At 41.9% G+C, this 20,325-nt stretch overlaps 1 protein-coding gene across 5 annotated transcripts in view; it reads right to left on the bottom strand.

Moving 5' to 3' along the window:
• Positions 1-20,325, bottom strand: part of RBM6 (RNA binding motif protein 6) — a 122,583-nt gene that overhangs the window by 76,627 nt on the left and 25,631 nt on the right. For 3 of the 5 annotated variants that reach the window (XM_056129738.1, XM_056129737.1, XM_056129736.1), the window contains 3 exons: positions 18,265-19,522; positions 16,194-16,283; positions 13,965-14,034 (listed from right to left, as the gene is read on the bottom strand). The exons of 1 other annotated variant lie outside the window; for it this stretch is intronic. In XM_056129738.1, coding sequence (XP_055985713.1) covers positions 13,965-14,034; positions 16,194-16,283; positions 18,265-19,522 — 1,418 coding nt within the window. Of the gene's footprint in view, positions 1-13,964; positions 14,035-16,193; positions 16,284-18,264; positions 19,523-20,325 lie in introns of those variants that run through there. One more of the 5 variants, XM_056129739.1, reaches the window with a different exon arrangement.

Here is a 20,325-nt window from a genome sequence, read left to right as displayed (position 1 = left end):
ACTCAGGAATCACTCCTCACCATGCTCAGGGACTATATGTGGTGCCAGGAAACAAACCCAAGTCTGCTGCATACAAAGCAAGTGCCGTATCTGCCATATCAATCCATGTACTGTCTCTCCTTCAGTCACACAAATGGAAATTTCTTTCTCCTTCCTTTTTAAAGAAAAAAATTTTTTTTCCTACATACACCTGGTGGTGCTCAGGGGATCATATGTAGTATCAGAGATCAAACTGGGGTTGATTACTGGATTCAAGGCAAGAGTCAACCTCCGCACAGTGTCTCCAGACTCCTCAAGTGAATTCTCTTATTCAAAATCAGTGTCTACATCAAACATGAAGCATTTCATATTTGGGGATGGGAAGTGTGGCTCAGAAGCAGAGTACATGTCACAAATGTGTGTGAGGCCCTGGCTTTGATGTACAGCAGCACACAAAAGAAAATCCCATATTTATCAAAGGGTTCTAATGTTCTTAGTCAGTAACCATAGATGCAACTAATATGACCTTTGGTGTCCATGAAACAAGTGGCTGTATTCTCAAGTGTGCCGATTACCTCGACAGAACAACTCAAACAAACCAACAGGTGTGTGGAAAGCAACCTTCTCTATAGCTACCAAAAAGAAACAACAACAAGCAAAGTTCTGAGTTTCTTTTTTTGTGCTTAAAAAAGCACTACTGTGACCCAGAGGAATCACAGAATCTGTGGAGAAAGACGAATCATGACAACACTTGTACTTGCACAAGAATAAACTACGATACTAAAGTAATTGAAAAAGATATAATCTGCAAGAAACTTCATGAGAACCTAACAGAATCTTTACACATCAACTCTGTAATACTATATATCCATAATCTGCATCAAATTTAACATAAAATTCACAAATTAGCGTAAAAATAAAAACAAAACAATTCCTTCCACCTAAAATTTTTGCTATCAAGAACAGAAACTTGAAGTTTAATTATGGCTCTTATTTAATCCCCAGCATCCCATATGGTCCCCCAAGCACCGCCAGGAGTAATTCCTGAGTGCAGAGCCAGGAATAACCCCTGAGTATCCCTGGGTGTGACCCAAAAAGCAAAAAAATATATATATGTATATATATTTAATTGCCCAGGTGCTAGAGAAATATTACAGAAAGAAAGGAGCTCGCCTTGCACTACTTATGGGATCCCTAGCCCCATGAAGAATAAGCCCTGAGCACAGCCCCGTGTGGTCCCAAAACAAAAAATTTAACTGTCCGAAGTTCAGGTATGCGTCCAAGATATGTGGTTGAGGGGCTGGAGAGAGAGCACAGAGAGTAGGGCACTTGTCTGTGTGTTGCTGGCCCGGGCTCCATCCCCAGCATCTTATATGATCCCTCATGCAACCCCAAGGGTAATTCCTGAGTGCAGAGTCAGGAGTAACCCCTACGCATTGATGGATGTGGCCCCCAAACAAACACAAAAACAAAATTAAATTTAAAAAAGCCCTCAAGGTTGTAGTAAAACTCAGGAATTGCCAAACTACACAATGATACTAAATATTATTTACACAAAGCAATTATCAGTGTAAGGTTGTATCCGGAACAACTTGTATATACCAATTAAATCCTACAAGACTGCCCTAATGAGGCAGATATTATTAGCCTTATATAATCCCTGGAAAAACAGGCAAAGAAGAAATAATTTACTCAAAATCACCTCATTCCTAGTAGCTATACCAAGTTTCAAACACAGACAGTTCAGATTTAATCAATGCATTGACCACTACACTATTTCCTGGACTGATGCAAGTCATCTGAATCCCTAACTCTTCAAAGTTGAAAGGCCCCCACCTATCTGAGCATGGATAAGACCATGGTTACAGGCAAGAAACAATGAAGGGGGGCCAGAGCAACAGTACAGTGCGTAGGGCATCTGCTTTGCATGAAGTCAGCCCAGATTCTATTCCCGGCATACCCCAAGCCCACCAGGAGTGAACCCTGAGCACAGAGCCAGAAGTTCTGTACCATCGTGTGTGTCCCCCGAAAGAAAGGCAAACATGGAAAGGTCAGGAGATAGCTTAAAGGATCTGACTGTAAGTCTTGCATGATTGAGACCTTGAGAGTAATCCCCAAAACTTTACTTGCCCCCACCCCTTCCCAAGAACTACCAGGTAAAGTTCAGTAACTACGAGGCCCAAGCACTGAACCATCTGACCCTGCTGACCACAATTCATAAGACAGAGACCAAGAGGTAGTACAATGGGTAAGCTGCTTGCCCTGTACAGGCCCAACCCAGGGTTCAATTCTTGGCACCCCAAAGGGTCCCCTGAGCACCATCAAGAAAGTCCTGAGCACAAAAATAGGAGTAAGCCCTGAGTAATGCCCAGTTTGGGGGTAGGGGGCACTCACCAAGAATATCCCTGGATCCCTAAGCACAGCTTTGGGCAGCCCGCCTCCCTCCACCAGCCCCCCCCAAAAAAGAAGAAAAGAACTGCCATACAGCAGTTGCTCCCATTCTAAAATATCTATGGTAGAATTATTATGAGTTCAAGAATACAAGTCAGAAAGCATTCAATTTGCTTGCATTGACTGGCTGTACTGAAAACCAACTCTACTGAAGAGACAATTCCCTCAAAGTCTTATTTTTGATAGCTGTAAAAATTAAAATATGGTAAGATTCAAGTGACAGTATATTTATCTTCTCTTCCTGTGCCAGGGATCAAACCCTGGATCTCACACATGCAAAGAACGTAATCTATCACTCAGTCACAACTCCACTCAGTAGAGTATATTTTAAAAGCTTTAAAAACGAGCACAGATATATAAAGTGTGGATAGGAAAAAGGACAAAATTAAATACAAAGTCCCACCTAACTCAGAGGTTCAAGACAAAACGCAACATACTACCATGCATTGTCAAAATCACCTTCAGACACCCCAAGATGAGGAAGGACATACCATCTTCCAATACAGATTAAGTCCAATACTGCCAGTCTTTCCTCCAGCGTCGCAACAGATCACTTTTCTTTTGGCTGACACCAGATGAAGAGGTTAGCTTGCATTTAAGGTCATGACGTATGAAAAATACATCACCTTAAACAGGATCACAGCTGGCACAATGAAGACTCACCCTCAGAGAAACTTGAAAACGGACCAACTGAAGCCTTAGCTGAGTCACCTCTCATACTCACCCCATGAAAGGGGTTGAGAAGAGGGATTGAGCAAGCACAGAAATTTGAAAACATTTAAAGCAAGGCAATTGTCTACAAAAATGGTTACATTGGATATATATTACATAGCAATAACTGTGGACTGTTTCCTCAAATGTAATCTAATAATTCACTGGAGAGGTTGCAGTAGACGCAGGATATTCTATCCAGAGATCTAAACATACACACTTCCTGAAGTCAATGGTAAACTCAGTGTCAACAGCCCCACAGATAGATTACCCAAAAATTATAACAGAAAGTGTCTCTCTCTCTCTTTTTCAAATGTCACATGATGGGAAGAAGTCTGGTGGGTCGATCAGTCTTTGTTTTCATGCAAAATGACCATTAAAAATGTACCTTCCTTGGGGTCGGAGAGAGTACAGTGGGGGGGGGGGGGGGTTATTTGCCTTGAACACCCTGACTCAGGTTCAATCTCCAGCATCCCATATGGTTCCCCAAGTATTGCCAGGAATAATTCCTGAGTGTAGAGCGAGGAGTCAGCCCTGAGCACATCTGGGTGTGCCCCCACCCCTTGGAAGAAAAAATACCTTTCTCCATTTTCTAACCTTAATGTACAGATTTCTCAAAGAAATATGAAAACCCTTACACTTATTTGTTCCACTCCCCACCCCTGCCCCCCTGCCACCTGCTGCCAGCAGAGACGGATCAAATAAGGCCAAAATTAAAAGTCACACTAAAATTTTAACTTTTAAATTTTAAATTTGGGCCTGAGAGATAGTACAGCAGGGAAGGTGCTTACTGACTTGGGTTCAATCCCAGGCATCTCACATGGTCTCCCAAGCACAACCAGGAGTGATCCCTGATTGCAGAGCCATGAAATACATTCAGTCCCGGAAACAATCTTCTTTGGGAAGAGGGCTGTCCCGAAGTTCATGGAGCCTGCAGATCACAGCTGAAGATAGTTGGGTGTGCAACCCATGTTGCAGTACTGGTCAGGCCCAGTGGTACTGGAGGCCACCCGGGCCACATCCAGTGGGACTCAGAGGGTCATGTGGTATCAGGGTCAATCAGGCCAGGTTACACACGCTAATCCTTTGAGCTATCTCCAGAACTAATCTTTAGACTCTGTCCCAAAGAAAAACTGATTCAGGGGCTATAGTGATAGTACATCAGGTAAGGCGTTCGTTTGCCTTGCACATGGAAGACCCAGGTTTGGTCCCCATAATCCCACACAGTTCCCCAAGTACCACCAAAAGTAATTCTTGAGTGCAGAGCCAGAAGCAACTCCTAAGCATTGCTGGGTGTGGCCCCAAAACAAAAAAAAATTAAATTAAAAAAAAGAAAAAAGAAAAACTGATTTAGTGATACCAACATGACTTATGGCCATTCAATTTTTTTTTTTGCGAAGGGTGGGGCAGTGAGGGCACACCTGGTAATGCTCAGTGGTTACTCCTGGATTTGCACTCAGGAATTACTCCTGGAGGTGTTCAAGAGACCAGATTGGAAGCCGAGGATTAAACCCAGGTTGGCTGCATATAAGGCAAATGCCCTACCCACTGTATTATTTCTCTGGCCCCTCAAGTCAATTATTTTGGGGATTTTTGGTTTTGTTTTTCTTGGGTTTGTGGATAGTCACACCTGACAGTGCTCAGGGCCTACTTTTGACTCTGTGCTCAAGAAATGCCATGTGATGCCAGGGATATAACCCAGAACAGGTGCATGCAAGACAAGCATGTGTATCTCTCCAGTCCTCAAGTCAACTGTTAACTTATACCAGAGCACCATAAACTTCTTCCTCTGTGGAGCCAGCAAGACAGTACAGTGGCTAAGGTGCTTGCTTTGCATGCAGCCAACCTTGGTTTTATCCCCGGCACCTCATATGGTCCCCTAAGCCCTACCAGGAGTGACCCCTGAGCACTGCTGGATGTGCCCCTAAAACAAAGAAATGCAACACAGGTGACAGCAGCCAGAAACAACTTAATTTAGGGCTGGAGAGATAGTACTGTGGGCAGAGTGCTTGCCTTCCATGCAGTCAACATGAATTCAATCCCCGACACACCATATGATCTCCTGTAACTCCATCAGCAGTGATCCTGAGTGCAGAGCCAGGAGTAAACCTTCAGCACTACTGGGTATGACCCCCAAACTAAAATATAATGAAAATACAGAACGGAGCATCCATAAAAACTTCTAAATGACAAGATCTAGAAAGCTTCTATTCAGGTTGGTGGGTACATCCTCATCTGTGAGGGTCATGAGCCTCACCACCAGAGAACAGAGACTCTGACCCTAAAGAGCAATGCAGGCAACATTAGGTGATGGTGTTTGCACACAGAGGATCAGAGTTTAATGAGATGAGCATCTCGTGTTCATCAGGGTTACACTCTTTAGTTGAGACAAACAAGTTTCTTTGTATAGGCATTCAAAAGTTCAAAGAAAAAATGTTTGACTCTCTGAGAATACATAATTACAAAGAACTTACTATTACACTGACAAGAGAACAGAAATCTCCCCTCAACATTACACCACTGAATAGTTGAAAAAATTGAAATTAAGGGGTCAAAGAGTTAGTACAACAGGTGTAGTGCTTTGTCTCACACACGACTGAACAAGGTTCCATCCCTGACTCTACATAGCACTTCCCAGAGGAAGCCCTGAGCACAGCTGGATGTGGGCCCTCCCCACCCAAAAAGAAGGGTGGTGAAATTAATCCTGTGAATACCTTTTTGCTCTGCTTCTTTTTTGATCATTTTCTCTTTGGCCTTGTGAACTTGGGAGACGGCTCAATGGCAGAGCTCATGCTTTGCATATTGGAGCCCCAGGTTTGATCCCCAGCACCGCCTGGTTCTCTGAGCACCCCCCAAGCACTGAGCTGGCAGAACTCCCATGAGCACCACTAGGTGTGGATCCTCAAAATAAAAAGGAATAAATAATAAAAATTCAAAAGAACTTTATTTTCCCTTTCTCAGGGAACAAACATTACTATTATTTGCTGATAATTTGGACCAATGATAAACTAAGCTTTCACACAGATATTATTTCTTTCTGTTCTGATTTTGATGCCATAATCAGTGGCACCCAGAGGCCACTCACAGCTTGGTGTCTAGGGGGACCATGGACCATGATGCTGGGGATCAAATCGGGACCCTGGCACGCAAACTTGTAATCAAGTCCTTTAGTTTATTTATCTTGGTTTTGGGGCCACATGCAGTAGTCCTCAGGGTTTGCTCCTGGCTCTACACAATTATCACTCCTGCTGGTGGGGCCTGGGGAGCCATCTGGGGCACTGTGGATCAAACCAAGATCAGCTGTGTGTAAGGCAAGCACATTACCGGCTATACTATCTCTCTAGTCGCAGCTTTCTAAAATTTATTTATTTATTTAGGTTTTGGGACCACACCTAGCAGTGCTCAGGGGACATATAGGGCCTACACATTTTCTTTAGTTTTCAATTTTATATTCCCCTTACACTTTATATAACCACTGTAGTTTACAAACATCATTTCTTTGATGTTTGGGTCACACCTGGCACTGCTCAGGACCCCCATGCAATCTGTACTTAAGAAAAAAACAGAAACGAAACACAGTAAACCAGGGCAAAGGGTTGGAAGGATAGTAAAAACAAAGTAGGGCACTTATATTTCATGGGGTGACCTGGGTCTGATCCCTGGCATCCCATGATGGGTTCCCAAGCACTGCCAGGAGTAATTTCTGAGTGCAGAGCCAGGAGTTAGCCCTGATCATTGTCAGGTGTGGCCCCCAAACAAAAAACAAAACAAAAACCCACACACACACAAAAATAAAATAAAAAGTAAAAAAATAAATTAAAAAAAATTTAAAAATAAAGTAAAAAAATAAAAAGTAAAATACATATACAAAAAACAGTGCCAGAGGGGCTGGAGTGACAGCACAGTGGGTAGGGCGTTTGCCTTGCACGCGGCCAACCTGGTTCGATTCCCAGCATCCCATATGGTCCCCCAAGCACCGCCAGGAGTAACTCCTGAGTGCAGAGCCAGGAGTAACCCCTGAGCATTGCTGGGCATGACTTACAGTCACAGTCACAGTCTTCCTATTGTTCATCGATTTGCTCGAGTGGGCCTAGTAACTAATATTTTGAGACTTGTTGCTACTGTGTTTGGCATATTGAATACGTCACAGGTAGCTTGCCAGGCTCTGCCCTGCGGGCGAGATACTCCTGGTAGCTTGCCAGGCTCTCCGAGAGGGGCGGAGGAATCGAACCTGGCTCGGTCAGGTTGGCTGTGCACAAGGCAAAAGCCCTACGCTGTGCTATAGCTCCAGCCCGGGTGTGACCCAAAAAGAAAAAAAGGAAAAAAATAAAACAGTGCCAGGGCCAGAGGGATAGTACAGTAGGAAGGTCCACTTGTTTATCAAATCTTTTTTTAACTTGTGCAAAATAATCTAGAATTCAATAGTCAATCTATGGCAGTGCATCTCATAATTTTTCAAAATGAATCAAAATTACATGGAAGAAGGGGTTGGAGAGATAGTACAGAGGTTAGAATGTTTGCCTTACACATGGATGACCCAGATACAATCTCCGACATCCCTGAGCACTGCCAGGAGTGATCCCTGAGCAGAGCCAGGAGTAAGCCCTGAGCACTGCCAGGTGTGGCCCAAAACCAGCAAACAAAAAACCCCCCCCCAAAATATTACATGGAGGAATCTTAAAAGTTGAGACTGATGGTTCCACTCATTGAGTTTCTCTTTCAATAGATATATGGTGGGGCCTGAGAATTTTTATTTGTAAAAAATTCTAAGCAGGCTGGAATAATAGCACAGTGGGTAGGGCGCATTTGCCTTGCATGTGGCCGACCCAGGTTCGATTCCTCCATCCCTCTCAGAGAGCCCAGCAAGCTACTGAGAGTATCCCGCCCACACGGCAGAGCCTGGCAAGCTCCCTGTGGAGTATTCGATATGCCAAAAACAGTAACAACAAGTCTCACGATGGAGACATTACTGGTACCCACTCGAGCAAATTGATGAATAACAGGAGGACAGTGCTACAGTGCTACACAAATTCTAAGCAGTGCTGGCACTCTGATCCAGGGTTCACTTTGAAAAATCTGCTCCAGTTTTTTTTTTTTTGCTAAGTATCTTTGGGAGTAGACCCCAAGCCCCTTGAGCACCACATGGGAGGCCTCCCCACCAAAAAATTTTAATGCTCCAAATACAGTATAAGCAACACATCATATATGTCCTTTACCCAGAATCATCAATTGATATACTGTCTTATTGTATTATTCTTTTCCTCCCTTCTCCAAGTATTTGTTTTTTTCTAAATCATATAAAAGAAAACAACACGATGTCTTTTACTCTAAAACTTCACTAGATGTTTCTTAATAAAAATGTTCTCAAAAAAGCAAAAAATAAATAAAAATAAAAATGCTCTCTTGGGGCTGGAGCAATAGCACAGCGGGTAGGGCGTTTGCCTTGCACGCAGCCAACCCGCGTTCGATTCCCAGCATCCCATATGGTCCCCTGAGCACTGCCAGGAGTAATTCCTAAGTGCAGAGCCAGGAGGAACCCCTGTGCATTGCTGAGTGTGACCCAAAAAGAAAAAAAAAAAGCTCTCTTACATAAGAAACATAATTGGAGGCCAGAGTACAGTACAATAGTACAGCAGGTACAGCATTTGCCTTGCCCACCAGGAGTGATCCTTGAGCACAGAGCCAGTAGTAAGTGCTAAGCACTGTTGGGTATGGCAGAAAAACAAAACGAACGTTAATTGAGGACAAAGAGATAGTTAAACAGGTAATGCATCTGCCTTGCATGAAGCTGACCTGGGTTCAATACAGATCCCATATGGCCCCCAAGCACCATCAGGAGTGATCTCTGAGCACAGAGCCAGGAGTAAGCCCTGAACATTGGTGGGTGTGACTTATAAAACAAAAAAACAGGGCTGGAGAGATAGAACAGTGTACAGGCCATTTGCCTTGGATGTGGCGGACCTGGGTTCAATCTCTGACACCACATATGGTTCGCCAAGCCATGAGCACTGCTGAGTGTACAACCCCACCCTCACACGCCTTCTCCCCAAAGAGAGAGGTATTCAAGTGGCACTAAATACATTCATGTTACATAATCATCAATACTGTGTAGTTCCAGAAAATTTTTATCATCCCAAAAAGAAATTTTGCATGCTTTAAATCGCTTCCCTCTTCTCCTTGCTAGTTCTCTTTGGTAGTTCTGGCAACTACCAAAGTAATCAATCTGTTTCCTGTCTCTATAGAAGTTCCACTTTTAGATATTCCATATAAGTGAATATATATAGGGCTGGGAAGCTGGCTCAGTGGCAGTCTTTATGCTTTGCATGTGTGAGGCAAGAGGCCATGGGTTCCAACCCTAGTAGGGTCCCAGGAAGGAAGGGAAGGAAGAAAGGGAGGAAGGGAGGGAGGGAGGGAGGGAGAAAGGAAGAAAGAGAAAGAGAAAGAGAAAAAGGAAGGAAATGAAAATATACTAACATACAGTATGTGGTGCTTTCTAACTGGGTTCTTTCACTTTGCATCCTTTCATCCAATTTTTATTTGGTTTGCTTTTGGAGTCACACCTAGAAGTGCTCAGGAGCAATTTCTGGCTCTGTGCTCAAGGAGCCACTCCTGGTCCTAGTGACATTCAGGGGACCATATGTAGTGCCAGGGATTGAACCTGTTCCTCCAGAATGCAAAATATTGACTCAACCCATTGAGTTCTCTCTGGCCTCTGTAACAGGATTATTATTTCCTTTTTAATGACAGCCTCCTTTGGGGGCTGAGTTCTTTTACTCAGCCTAATGCCTTTAAGATTCATTCATTTTCTTGGGCCCAGAAAGATGGTACAGTAAGTAGGGTACTTGCTTTGCACACAACTCACCTGGGTTTGATTCCCGGCACCCCATATGGTCCCCCAAGCCCCAGGAATGATCTCTGAGTGCAGAGCCAGGAGTGAGCTCTGAGCATTGCTAGGTGTGGCCCAAAGCAATTTCATTTCATTTCATTTCATCATCCTGTTATTCGTCGATTGCCTCGAGCAGGCCCCAGTAACGTCTCTTTCATCCTAGCCCTGAGATTATATTCAAGGCTCTTTAGGAGAATGAGACCCATCATTGTTACTGGTATTTGGCATATTTGGTACGCCACGGGGAGTTTGCCAGACTCTGCCCTGTGGGTAGGCTACATTCGATAGCCTGCAAATTTGTCCAAAGTAGGAATGAGATAATAAGATGTCATAAAAAAAAAAGTTCTGATAAGATGTCGCGTGGCCGCAAATGCAGCCGCGCGGTTCCGGAATCTGGATTTTATAGTCTCTGAGTCTTGGCCGCTGATGGGATTACACGGTGCCAGGGGGCCAGGTGGTGGGTGTGACCCCCGCCTACTGGAATTTGGAGGATCTGGATGGAAGATGCTCGACTCCAATCCGAGTAGGCTCAGAGACTATAAAATCCAGATCCCGGACGAGAACAGTGCAGTCTTCTGCCCCGCGCCTGGGTGTTCCTCGCCGGGACCCCTTGGAGGGGAGCGGGTTGTATATATATACATATATATATATGTATATATATATACATATATATATGTATATATATATATATACATATATATATACACATACACACACACACACTGAACACACACAAACCTATATAATACATGTAGGTTTATAGCCCCATGTCTGCAATTCCAAACTTCAAAATTTCCTTTAGCATCAAATTTTGAAAATAATAATTTTCACTGAAGTCATCTGAAGACAAAGTATTATTAGGCCAAATACATTTTACTGGGAAAAATAATCTTATATATATGCATATATATATGCACCAGCATTATCTTTTGATATTCAGAAAAATGTATAAACTCATGTGAGTTTTCAAAATTTTTTAGAGAAAATTTTGGAGCTTTAGGCTGGAGAGAGAATACAGAGGAGTAAGGTGCTTGTCTTTCATGGGGCTGACCCAGGTTGCGTCCCTGGCACTATGTAGAGTTCCCCCATACACTACCAGGAGTGATCCCAGAGCACAGAGCAAACCCTGAGCACCTTTTGTCATAGGGTATGACAAAAGCCAGCTCAAAAAAAAAAAAAAAGAACTATTCTTGCAAAGTTCTAAATGAAACATTGAATTGATATGAGAGTCAATGAATAGGCAAACATCTTTTCTCTGCTACATATTAGATCCCCATATATCATCTAAAAGAACAAATTACCCCTCAACTCCCCTCTTAATAACAAAATCAAGTCTGTATGGCCTTTGCGTGTTACAGAGAGCCTAAAAAAATATAGTGACATGTATAAAAGTCAGCTTTTATCTCAAATTCACAACATTTTAATGAGTAAATGCTACGAGTTTGAGATACCTGAGATGCATTCTGCAGCATATATGTGAGACAGTACTGCGCTGCTGTGAAATCTAAATCCCTTTTCTGCTCCTCACCCAAGAAAATTCACAGCTGCACTCCACACTTACTCATTCCCTGCATACTGGGAGACCATTGGTGCCAGGTAGTGTGGAAATGAGGGAACAAGAGAAAGAAGGCTGCTCCTGTTAAGAGTTAACTCCATGATGGAAATAAGAAGAAACACAAATCCACTCAGAAAGATCCTACAACAACAAACTGGTATATGATGAAAAATGGGGGGCTGGAGAGATAGTATAGCAGGTAAGGTGCTTGCTTTATCAAGAAATTCCATTTGGTCCCCAGAGCCCCCCCAAGCGTTTATTACTAAGCACAGAGCCAGGAGTAACCCTTGAGCAGCACCAGGTGCAGCCCCCCACCCAACCCAAAAAAAGGATTAAAAACTGACTTATATTAGAGGTTGAGAGGCAAGGCTTCTAAGAGGTGAAACGAAAGCAGAAACTGAACCCAGAAGTGAGGAGCAGAGGGAAGAAGAGCTGTGCAAAGGCACAGATATAGATGCCTGTGTTGGTCAGGAAGTAGAGAAAGGGTCAGAGAGGTTACAACATAGTAAGAAAGGTAGAATTGGGAATAGGATGTGGTCAAACAGCACATTCACAGTTTATAAGTCGGAATACAGAGTTTGAAATTTCTTTCAAGTGAGATGGAAGGTCACATAGAGGGTTTCAGGTATGGGATTACGAGACCTGACTAATATTTTCAAAAGTTCATTCTACTTACCATACAGGAATATAAAGTATACAATATGAGGCTGGTAACCAAGCTTTTCATGAAAAAATATACACATATATAAAATAGACCATCACAGCATATTCTCTGCTGCCCCCAATAGAACCAGTGATGTGTACTATCTCTCTCTGCCACTCCATGTATTTCTCTCTCTCTCTCTCTCTCTCTCTCTCTCTCACTCACACACACACACACACACACACAGAGTTATTACAACAAGCAAACTTAAGAACTTACTTGTGAATGCTATACATTAATGTTTCACTTTGCTAATAAGTTTGGCACTGAAAATACAAAGTCATGCTTACTAAAGAAATGAAGGATTTAAATTACTGCTATTGAGACTGAACACAATGCAGTGTGTTGGGCACTTGCCTTGCAAGTGGCAGACCCAGACTCCATCCCCAGCACCCATATGGTCCCCAAGCCCCATCAGGAGTGATCCCTAGTACAGATCCAGGAGTAACTCCTGAGCACAACAGGATATGACTAAAAAACAAATAAATTGTAGCTATTTAAATATTGAAGTATCTCTTCTTTCCTAAACATTGATATTTAAGGAAAGCAGTCATGAGACAAGGTTACTGACCTCTGAGGTAAAGAATATTTCAATCTATAAATTTTTCTTTTAGTTCTCAAAGGTAACAGTATATTAAGAAATAATGACAGGGGTAAAAACAAAAAACTGAAAAGTGAAGGGTGTAAGAGCAACATAACTACTAAGTCATATTTCCACAAATAGAGTTGATACTTTTAAAAGTAAAACAATTAGATGAAAAATAATACTTCTACATTTGTTCTCAAATTACAAGAAAAATTATTTCTGAACATAATTGACTAAATTTTTTTTTAAAAATGATCTTTGTTCATAATTTCCCACTGCAAAACCAATCTTTTGGTTAACATAAAAATTTGACTACATGGTAAAATGTTTAAAAGTAAACTGTATCCTCAAAAATACAGCATGTTCTTAAAGAGTACTTTAACTTGGAAGTATGAAATTCTAAATTCTGTAAAAAGATTCTATTTTCTTCTATTTAAAATTGGCAAGATAATCACTTAAGCATCACCTTTATTGTTAAACCAATTCATGTTATCATAGTCCTAAAAATAATGGTCAATCCTTAAGTAATTGAGATTTCATTTTTAACTACTTTTTTTCTATATCAGACTTGATCAAACTTGGCATTGTAAAATACAAAAAGGGTATTCTGTGAATCTGATAGTCATTTGCAGGACTCTGTATTCAGAGCAAGACTGAAAATTCAAGAAAACACTTAATTTGTAAAATTTCTCTGAAGTTGGGAATTTGATGCTGAAGCAAAAAGTAAAATTTAACATAATTTATTAAACAAAATCAGATTCAAAATCAAACATTCCACCACTATGAATGACATAGACAGAAAATTTAATGATTTAACTCTATGAAATACACTCAGTGGCAAATGTTACAGCACTAACTTCGTATCTTATAGGCACCCAGCACTGGAACATGTGTCCTTATTGATCACATGTGGACAAACATCCACAAAGAAACACAGTTATGACTAAAGGTGGCTATTTTTGAAGGCAAAAAACAGGAGATTTCCGGAAATGTTAACTGTTGCTTCTTAATTAGAAGAAACTTCAGTGCACAATGCGGAGATTTGACAAAGATCCATCGAAACCCAAGACCACATATACACTGAGAAACTCACCTGTGTTATACCCCTTCAACTGCAAGTCCTTTATAGGCATGCCATCAGGAGTCCGAAAGGCATTAAGGATCTGCAAGAACACGGTATTTATACTAGTAACACAAATCATAATCAAATAGTGAGTACTGCATAATCCCTACTGATTTTTATTGTACAGAATTTAAAGCTATGACTATTTTATAAGGCAAGATAACTTTTCAGAGACTCAAAAAATGCTGAATGAGAACATGAGTATTCAAGTTCCCAATTATATTTAAAAAAGAAAAAAGGCAGAGAGGCATAACCATTAAGTTCGAAAATCAGTCTGCCTGCATTCCAAACATCTCCTGTTTACCTGCTATGTGACCTTTCGGTGTTCAGTCTCTTGTGCTCTCATGTGTTAAACTGATGCACTGAGCTCATTCCAACCCAAACCACAGCACTTGAACTCCTTCACAGAAACTGATCTCTCAGTGCACTCCGACCTGAGTTCCAATGTCACCTCTTACATGATGAAGTCCCAAACCAGCTGATCAAAGCAGCCATACTTCCAGAGATGCTCAAAACCAGCATTTCTCAACAGGACCCTTTTTACCTGTATTCCCGGGACCTGTATTCCCGGGACCCTTTTTACCTGTATTCCCGGGGAATACAGGTAGTAATAATAATAATAATAATAATAATAATAATAATAATAATAAAATCACAAAAACAGGAGGCCACTGCACAAGACTACATGACCAACTGATAGGACAAGGGAGTCACAGGAAGGGAACAAGGTCAGAAGAGGGCCATGGTTGGAAAAAGGTTGAGAAACACAACACTATACCAGTTATTTTCAACCTTCTTTACATGTAGGCCACACTGGCCCACACACCACAGCTGAAAAGCAATGACCTACACAGAATGAGACTGCTTTCATTTTCTTCAGAGCATTTATCACTATGTGAAACTACAAGGGGCTATGTTTGCTTTGCTCACTTTTTTTTTTATCATTTGTGAAGGTAGAATCTTTATGTTCACAACTGTCGCTACGAGCCGAGTGCACACAGTAGTACTTAATATTTGGAGTGAATGAATAAAAAGTGCTTACAATATATTGTAATAATTAATTACAGAATGGTTTTTATGTATCACAGAATGCTGGCACAGAGTAAGCACCAAGTCTTTATTTTCCCCAACATTGTATTTTAACATTATGTAAGTTTTAGGTATGCATTATTTAAAAATTAACATGTGTGTTCACTCAGTGCTGCAATATCCCGACCAAGTTTTTCTGCAAACTAATTCACAATATTCAGTCAATCCTCTACACTGAGAAGTTATGCAGCTTCCCTTTTCACCACTGTACCTAATCAGCATCCTCCCAAGGGCCACTCTGCAATACTCAGTCAACTGGGCAGGACAGTTCAATGCTCGGGCGAGAAAATGAAGAGCTGCTTAGACCTGCAGGGTAGGACCACAGTAGCCACATCCAGTGTGGTGCCAGGGTTTGAACTTAGGTCCCAGTAGCCCTGGCTGCTGAGCTGTCTCCTGAGCCCCAATATTGCATCTTTATGTACGTACTCTAGAATATTCCCTCTTGGATTATTCAAATCTTAAGACAGCAATCTTTGACCATAAGTTTTGCAAACATTACCCCCAAAGAATGAATAATTAATGAAATCTGAATAGGCTCTATAAATTGTAGCAATGTTTTTAGTTTAATTTTTGTACTATAGTGTTATACAATGTCAATAAGTGGGGAAGGTACATAAAAGACACCCAAGTCTTCCCTGTACATTTCTTTGCACTGTCTGTGATCTATAATGTTTTAAAATACAAAGATTTTGGGACTGGAGTGATAGCACAGCAGGTAGGGCATTTGCCTGGCACGCGGCCGACCCAGGTTTGATTCCCAGCATCCCACGTGGTCCCCTAAGCACCGCCAGGAGTAACTCCTGAGTGCAGAACCAGGAGTAACCCCTGTGCATCTTAAAGTGTGACCCAAAAAGCAAAATAAATAAATAAAATACAAAGCTTTTTAGGGCTGAAGTGATATTATAGTGGGTAAGATGCTTGCCGTGCACACGGCAGACCTGGGTTTAATCCCCTGAGCACCACCAGAAGTGATCTGTGAGTGACAGAGGAAGTAAGCCCTAAGCGCTGCTGGGAGTGCCCCCTGCAAAAAAAATTAAATAAATAAAATACAAAGGTTTTTTTTTTTAAATGCTTTACACTGACCAAAAAATAAAGAAATAAAAACCTTACCTCTTCTTTAGTAGTATTTTCAGGTATCCCACTTAATCGAATAAGTTTGCTTGGTTTCTCCTCACTTGGGCCTGTCCTATAATCTTGATCCTTAAATTCAGAATAAAAAAAATTATTTCAAAATGTATTAGCTTACAAAATAATTCTGAACATGAAATATAGGTACTCAAAATAAAAAATAAAAATAAGCTGAACCAGAACAATAGTATAGCAGGTAGGGTGCTTGCCTTGCACTGGGCTGACCTGAATTCCTGCTTAGGCACCCCATATGGTCCCCTGAAACCCACCAGGAGTGATCCCTGAGCACAGAGCAAGGAGTAAGTTCTGAGAATCACTGAATGTGACCTCCCACACAGATGCATCATGGGCCAGAGAAAGAGCTCAACAGGCTGAAGACATGCTCGGCATAAGAGGCCCAGGTTTGTCCCCTGTCGCAACATAATCCCCCAAGCACAGAGGTGGGAATCACCTCTCAACCCTGCCAGGCTTGGCCCCAAAACTAACAGCAAATGAGAACAACAAAAAAAAAAAACTTGCATCATATGAAGACAGAAAAATCCACACAGTTTTCCCTATATTTCTACACTCCAAAATTTTAGTTCACATAATTAGAACACAAATATACTAAAACCCACACTCACCGAGGGTATTTTGAAATAGTAGAGAAGGGCATTAAGAGAAAGAACATTGAAAAGAACTTTCAATCAAGATGAGGGCTTTTAGTGCCAGGTAAATGGCTCAAAGGTTGGATGCTCATTTTTGCATAGGGGAGGCCACAGTTCTATTTCCAGCACCACATGGCCCCTAGCAACAATCAAGGAATAGCCCTCAAGCCCTACCTGGGTGTAAGCCAGGAAAAAAAAAGAAAAAAAGAAAAAGCCAATAATTATATACCATAAATTATAAGCTCTACGTTTCTTGTCCTGAATGAGAAAACAGAAATAAAATAATAAATTTTAACTAGATATCATCTATCAATAAACAGGAGAAGAGTCAAGAGATGTCAGAGTGTATACTGTACAACAGTGTATCTCCGAGGAAGAGGCATTTTCCATATCCACCATAATCAGTTCCAGGGCCAGGAAAATAGCTCAGAGATCTGGGGTATTTGCTTTGCATGTGGGAGCCCAAGGTTTCATTCCTGGCAACACCAGCCTCCTGAGTACCACTGGAAACAACAGCCACAGAAACTGCTGGGTCTGATCCAAAAATCAAACTTTGTTTAACAGTCATTCCTGACATATCTCTCTCCTTTCTCATTTTTTTCCTGTCTATAGGCCAAGCCCAGTGATGCTCAGGGATTACTCCTGGCTCTGTGCTCAGAATTCACTCCGGGCCATGCTCAGGGGACCGTATGGAATACCAAGGATTGAAGCAGAGTTGACTGTTTACAGGGCAAGTACCGTACCTGTTGTATTATCTCTACAGTTTCATTTTTCTCATTTTTGTCTTAAAAAGGATTTAACATTTATTTATTTTTGAGTTTTAGGCACATCCAGAAGTGCTTAGGGCTTACTCCTGGCTCTGTGCTCAGGGATTACTCTTGGTGAAGCTTCTACTATGTGAGGTGGCAGGTATCAAACCTGGGATGGAAGCATGCAAGGCAAGGGCTCTACCCATTGTACTATCATCTTTCTGGTCACATGACCCATCCACCCCACTCCTTTTGGTTTTTTTTCTGGGGATTAAGCTCAGGGTCCGAGAGATTGCAAGCAAATACTCTATCACTCCACCACTGCATTAAATGTCATCAATACTTTTTTTTTTTTGGTTCTTGGGCCATATTCCAGACTTGGAGAGTAGAGGTGTAGCTACTGGTTGTGCTAGTAGGTGAAGTCCAGGATAGAGGCGCATGCTAGCATGCAAACCATGCATTCTAGCCCTTGAGCTAACTCCCAGGCCCACACATTTTACTTTTTAATAGTCGTGTAATACTAATGACTGATGGTCCTAAACTCCATACTATATCTTTTGGAAAATCTTATCAAAATGCAAAAAGCAAAACCAAAAGCAAATACAACCCTTCCCCACTAGCACCCAACCATCCCCTCAATTCACTCTATTCACATACCTGAAGATCCCGTTGGCTATCTCGGGAACTTCTGCCCTCTGGAAAAGACTTGTTATGACCATAAGCAAATAACTGGCTTCCTGGCATCCTGTGATCCACGTCACGGTACTCCATGCTTCTGTAATCAGTATCTTGCGGTCCAAGAAAGTCCAGATCACTTTCTTCTTTATACAGATCAGCCTCGGAACTCTGTTGTTCACCTCCAGAAAGCTGTGACTTGTCTTGGTCTTGAAGTGGACTTCGACTATTCTGAAAATCTGATGGAGACTTGTGCTCAAAGGTTTCTCCTTCTCTTGTTTCTGAATGCTCAAATTCTCCTTTCTGAATGCTAAAGGCAGATCTTTCTGCTGTACGGTCATGGGTGGATTCTTCTCTCTTGTTCATCACATTCATACCAGGATGTTCTCTATCTTGTGCAGAGGACTGAACGTAATCCAACGTATTTGGATCCACAGAGGGCATCTCCCTATCTTTAAATTCCATACAAGGTCCCACCTCTCTACCCCTAAAATCCTGATCAGTCCTAGACCGATGTCTACCTCTGAAATCTGAATGTGGTGTATCCCTGTCCCTAAAGTCTAGATCACTAGAACCTGAACCTCGACCTCTAAAATCCACCTGTGCCCCATCTTTGTCCCTGAAGTCCAAATCAGATACATCTCTATTCCTAAAATCAGAACGGGCTTGATCTCTGGCCCTGAAATTCATATCTGATAAATCCCTTCCCCTGAAATCTGCATGGGCTCCATCCCGACCTCTAAAATCTAAATCGTATGTGCCCCGGCCCCTGAAGTCAGCTGGAGGGGCATCCCTCCCTCTGAAGTCAACAGTGTCTCTGTAGTTCATGTGAGAGGTCTCCCTGCCTCTATAGTCCATGGAGGTACCATCTCCACCCCTATAGTCCAGAGGTGGGCCTTCTCGTTCCCGAAAATCCCCAGAATGTATATCCCTACCCCTATAGTCCAACTGTAATGAATCTCTGCTCTGGAAATCAGAAGATGAATATTCTCCCCCCCTGAAATCATGTCCAGGTCCCTCCCCTCCTCGATAGTCACCATGAGGTCCATCTCTAGCTCCATAGCTGAAAGAATGCTCCTCTACATTTGCAAAGGGAGGCCCCGAATGCCCCTGGAAATCAAAGGGAAGTGAATCTCTGCCAGGAAAGTTGCCAGAGTGTCTCTCTTGAGCATGACTCTTAAGGGGAGGAGGAGGATAATCCCTGTTCCACCCGGGAGCAAACCTTTCTTCTTGGCTCCCACTGTAGAAACAAAGACAGTGTTACTCATATTGTCCAGAGAGTTTGAAATCTACACACCAGCATATTCTTCTCTATCACAGCACATTCTTCTGTAAACATTTTTTTTTTTTGGCAGAGTTCTGTAACAAGTTCCTAGATCTGCAGAAAGCAGCAGTGTTTTGCTATTTTAAGACGAAGTGGTGGAGTAAACTTTTATGCTCCCATTTCAGAACACGAGGAAAGTCAACACATGACTGCTGCAGAAAAAGCTTTCACCCAGTCCTGCAACAGGGAAAATCCGCAACACCAGATAAGCTAGCAATGGTGACACACTACAAAAATTTCCATTTCCTACAGCCAGGGAACTTAGAATTCCAAGATCACATGAGGACACCTACACATCAGAAAAATCAATTTACTGTAAATTTTATATGATATGTTTCAGGAGATATTTTTCTGTTGCTGTGTACACGGATAATATTTCAACATATTTTATTACAGATATTTATGGACACCACCCAATCAAAATGGATGTGGGCCCAAAACAAACAATAGTGTAAAGAAGCACTAGGTGTAACCAGTAGGAGCACACTAGTGTTCACCAGCTAAGCATCAGTTCTGGCTGCTTCTGAATCTGATTTTACAGAGGTCCCAGTTAGAAGCTCTATGTCCTATTATGGTGCTACCCAAGGGGACAGCACGCAACATGAATCATGTCACAAGCAAGTGTAAGTTGACTAAGTCAAGCTATAACATCCAGGAGCTTACTACTGAAAGGGACCTCAAAGAGTATCATATTTTCAACTATCCTTGGGGCCAAAATT

Source organism: Sorex fumeus, unplaced genomic scaffold, assembly GCF_029834395.1.
Source record: "Sorex fumeus unplaced genomic scaffold, SorFum_2.1 ptg000072l, whole genome shotgun sequence".
Lineage (NCBI taxonomy): Eukaryota > Metazoa > Chordata > Mammalia > Eulipotyphla > Soricidae > Sorex > Sorex fumeus.
The sequence above is the reverse complement of the archived record's forward strand: the minus strand, read 5'-3'. Positions and strand labels throughout refer to the sequence as shown.